The sequence below is a fragment of the Emiliania huxleyi genome, assembly GCF_000372725.1.
Source record: "Emiliania huxleyi CCMP1516 unplaced genomic scaffold EMIHUscaffold_289, whole genome shotgun sequence".
Taxonomy (NCBI): Eukaryota; Haptophyta; order Isochrysidales; family Noelaerhabdaceae; genus Emiliania; species Emiliania huxleyi.
The window spans coordinates 43,418-47,328 of record NW_005199861.1 but is presented as its reverse complement, the minus strand read 5'-3'; the positions used below and the strand labels follow the sequence as shown (position 1 = coordinate 47,328).

General features: G+C 61.8%; 1 protein-coding gene across 1 annotated transcript in view; it reads left to right on the top strand.

The window, feature by feature from the left end:
- Positions 1-2,183: 2,183 nt before the first annotated feature.
- EMIHUDRAFT_239456 (hypothetical protein) overlaps positions 2,184-3,911 on the top strand; it is a gene marked incomplete at both ends in the record, with an annotated part of 3,415 nt that continues 1,687 nt past the window's right edge. Inside the window, 7 exons of the mRNA XM_005775928.1 lie at positions 2,184-2,303; positions 2,347-2,449; positions 2,503-2,546; positions 3,347-3,385; positions 3,443-3,475; positions 3,546-3,601; positions 3,683-3,768. Of these exons, the coding sequence (XP_005775985.1) occupies positions 2,184-2,303; positions 2,347-2,449; positions 2,503-2,546; positions 3,347-3,385; positions 3,443-3,475; positions 3,546-3,601; positions 3,683-3,768 (481 nt within the window). The remainder of the gene's footprint in view (positions 2,304-2,346; positions 2,450-2,502; positions 2,547-3,346; positions 3,386-3,442; positions 3,476-3,545; positions 3,602-3,682; positions 3,769-3,911) is intronic.

The window sequence follows — 3,911 nt, the reverse complement described above, 5'->3', positions numbered from 1 at the left end:
GTGGCGCATCAACTTTGGAGGCGACCGCGCCACCGTCGCCTCGCGACTGCGCCCTCGGCTGCTGCAGCTGCGCGCCTCTCGCATCGCCACGGCCGTCTTCTCGGCGTTCTGGCTGTGGATGGGCAAGCTGCACGTGGCCATGCGCTTCATCGGTGGGTAGTCACCTTTCACCGAGCGCGATGCCGAGCGTTAGGCGGGCTCTACGTCTTCATGTACTTTCGGTACGAGATGCGGGGCGTGCGGTACGAGTCGCTGGCCCGCCACGCCTTCGCCGCGTCGCTCGGGCTGCTGGGCAGCTGCGACGCAAACACCTGGCTGCTGACGCGCCCTGCACGAACCTTCTCGGAACCTTCCTCCAGGCACTTGCGACGCCGCCGTCTGGCTGCTGATGCAGCTCGCCGTGAACCGCTCGGCGCTGCTGCATGCCGTCTCGTGGGGCAGGAGACATTTCCTAGACACTCCCTAGACACTTCCTAGACCCTTCCTAGACCCTTCCTAGACCCTTCCTAGAAACGTCCTAGACACTTCCTAGACCCTTCCTAGACACGTCCTAGACACGTCCTAGACACTTCCTAGACCCTTCCTAGACACGTCCTAGACACGTCCTAGACACGTCCTAGACACTTCCTAGACACGTCCTAGACACTTCCTAGACATGTCCTAGACACTTCCTAGACACTTCCTAGACACCTCCTAGACACGTCTCGTGGGGCAGGCGCGAGGCGCGAGGCTAGTTACCTGATTAACAACTAGTACTATTTAAAACAGCTAGTACTAATTAGTGAGCGTCGTGGGGCAGGCGCGAGGCGCGAGGCTAATTAGCTGATTAACAACTTGTGCTAATTAAAACAGCTAGTACTAATTAATGAGTGTCGTGGGGCAGGCGCGAGGCGCGAGGCTCGGAGGCGCTGCACGCTCATGCGGACGACATCTCCGACGCGTTGCGGCGCGAGTTCGTGCGGCATACGATTGTTGGCGTCGTCAGCTCGACGCGCACTGTCAACGCGGAGGCAATCACGGTCAAGAACCCTGCCCGGCTGCCTCCTGCTCCCCACCACCCCGCCGACACTGGCGGCACCACTGCTGCTGCTGCTGCTTCCCTCTCGTGGGTGGTGACTCAATGCCGGTTGGTCAATCCACGACTAGGCGCCAGCTGCTGCTGCTGCTGCTTCCCTCACGAGTAGTTAGTGGATTGACAACGGTCATTGGTTAACCCAGGCGCCACCTGCTGCTGCTGCTGCTTCCCCTGCTGCTGCTGTGGCCAGTGCCCCGAGACCACGCCGCCGCTTCCGCTGATGCCCTCGCCCACCCTTCCGGCGGCGTCGTACTCGGCGAAGCTGCGCCAGCCGCTGCTCGGCGAGAGCACCGCCGTGTCGGACTCGGTGGTCGGCAGTGGGACACGTCTAATTAATTAAATAATTAGCCTAATTATATTAATTAATTAGGTGGTCAGCCGACAGTGGGACACGTCCCGAGCGTCGGTCGAGCCCGAGGCTGCGGAGGGGGAGGGGGTGCTGCACCCGGGCCGGTTCGGCCGCTTCACCACGGAGGCGGGCGGCTTCCACGACCCTTCCTAGACCCTTCCTAGACACTTCCTAGACACCTCCTAGACACCTCCTAGACACCTCCTAGACACTTCCTAGACACTTCCTAGGCGGGCGGCTTCCACGACCCCGCGATCCCGCAACTCTCCCGCTCGCACTTCACCGAGGTGTGGACGCTGCAAGTCGCCTCCGAGGTCTACTTCCAGGACTACGCGCCGATGGTGTGGCAGGCGCTTCCTAGACACCTCCGAGACACCTCCTAGACACTTCCTAGACACTTCCTAGACGCCTCCGAGGTCTACTTCCAGCACCACGCGCCGCTGGCGTGGCAGGCGCTGCGCCAGCTGGTGTACCACGTCTCGTTCAAGTCGTACATCTACTCGCTCGAGGGCGAGGGGCAGCTGGAGCACTTCGTGGACCGGATTAATTAATCGTAATTAATTGATGAGGCTGCCTAATTCATTGATTCACTAGGCAGCTGGAGCACTTCGTGGACCGCATGGTGGGTAACTTCTCAGGAAGTGTCTAGGAAGTGTCTAGGAGATGTCTAGGAGATGTCCCTTGACCGCATGGTGGGTAACTTCTCAGGAAGTGTCTAGGAAGTGTCTAGGAGATGTCTAGGAGATGTCCCTTGACCGCATGGTGGGTAACTTCTCAGAGGGGCGGAGCGGAGGCTTCTTCTTCACGACGGCGGACCGGCGCTACCTCGTCAAGACGATCGGCCGCAAGGAGCGGCGGAGGGGCTGCTCACGGGAGCGAGTCCAGGAGCTGCATTCTCATGGGCTTGCGGTGTGCGAGCTAGGAGCAGCGGAGGCTGCTCAAGATGCTGCCGCGGTACTACGAGTTCCTGCGCACCAACCCGCGCTCCCTCCTCTCCCGCTTCTCCGGCGGACACTGCGTCGACGGTGCACGGCCAGTGTGATCAACCGACCCATTCCTTCCGTGGATGGCCGATTAGGCTGCTATTGCCTGACGATGCACGGCCAGTCGCGCCGTTTTGCGGTGATGGAGAACCTGTTCCACGCCGCCTGTTCATGAGTTATACTGGCCATTAGTACTCGTTAACTGCAGGTGATGGAGAACCTGTTCCACGCCGCCTCCGTCCCCGCCTCGCAGCTCGAGCGCTACGACCTCAAGGGACATCTCCTAGACATTTCCTGACATTCTCCTCGATACTTACGCCTCGCAGCTAGAGCGCAGCCGAGATGCAGCCGAGATGCAGCCGAGATGCAGCCGAGATGCAGCCGAGATGCAGCCGAGATGCAGCCTTGCCAGCTCGATCGCTAACGGTCCCAAACGGCTCTTGGAGCGGCGCCTAATGCCTCGAGATCGCCCGAGATGTCGCGGAGCTCGCCCGCTGAGGCGACCTGCCTAACTAATTTATTAATCTAATTAATTGTGTCGCGGAGCTGCCCGCTGAGGCGACCTGCCTAACTAATTTATTAATCTAATTAATTGTGTCGCGGAGCCCGCCCGCTGAGGCGACCAGCCGCAGCAGCGCCGACATCGTCACTCGGGCACCTCCCACCGCGACCGGCGCCTCTTCACACCTCGTCCGTGCGTTGGAGCAGGCTCTTGGATCGGCCGGTCTGCGCGCCGCGAGTCGGGCACCCGGCTCGACTCGGACCTGCAGCGCAAGCTCCACCTTCCGTCTGCCGAGGCGAGATACAGCCGAGATGCGGCCGAGATGGCTGCCGAGGTGTGAAGAGCGGCTTTTCACAGCGGCTATGTGTGAGCAGGCGGCCCAGCTAGGGTTGCATCTGCAGTTGATTAGTACTAATTAACCATTAACGAGTGCACAGGCGGCCCAGCTGGCGGGGCAGTGCCAGAAGGACTTTGGAGTGAGCTGCGCTCGGCGGCACCTCGGACTCGCCTTCACACCTCCTCGCTGTGAACAGGACGCCGAGTTCCTCCGCTCGCACAACATCATGGTGCGCCCGCTGCTCGCCCAACGACAAGACAAGACAGCAACGAGATAGCATGAAGAGGTGGTGGCGGTAGGACTACTCGCTGCTGGTCGGGATACAGCACGGCTACGGCTCCGTCGACCCGCTCTCGTCGGGCATCCCCCCCCCTCCCCTCCCCTCCCCTCGCCGCCCCGCTCCCCTCCCCTCTTCACAGCCTGCCCCTGTGGACAGGCTCCCTCCCCTCGCTCGCCGCCTCGTACCGCTCCCTCCCCTCGCTGCCCGGCGTGCCGAGCTGCGGAGGACCGCCAAAGGGATCTGTACCGCCCTCGCCTACGCCTCTCTCCGGCCTCCTCTCCCCTCGCCTCCCTGCCTGCCCCCCCCCCCCCCCACCGTATCTCCATCAATGACCCTCCTCCCGGCTCTACTCTGGGACCCCTGTCCAACGGCTCCCTGCCCAACC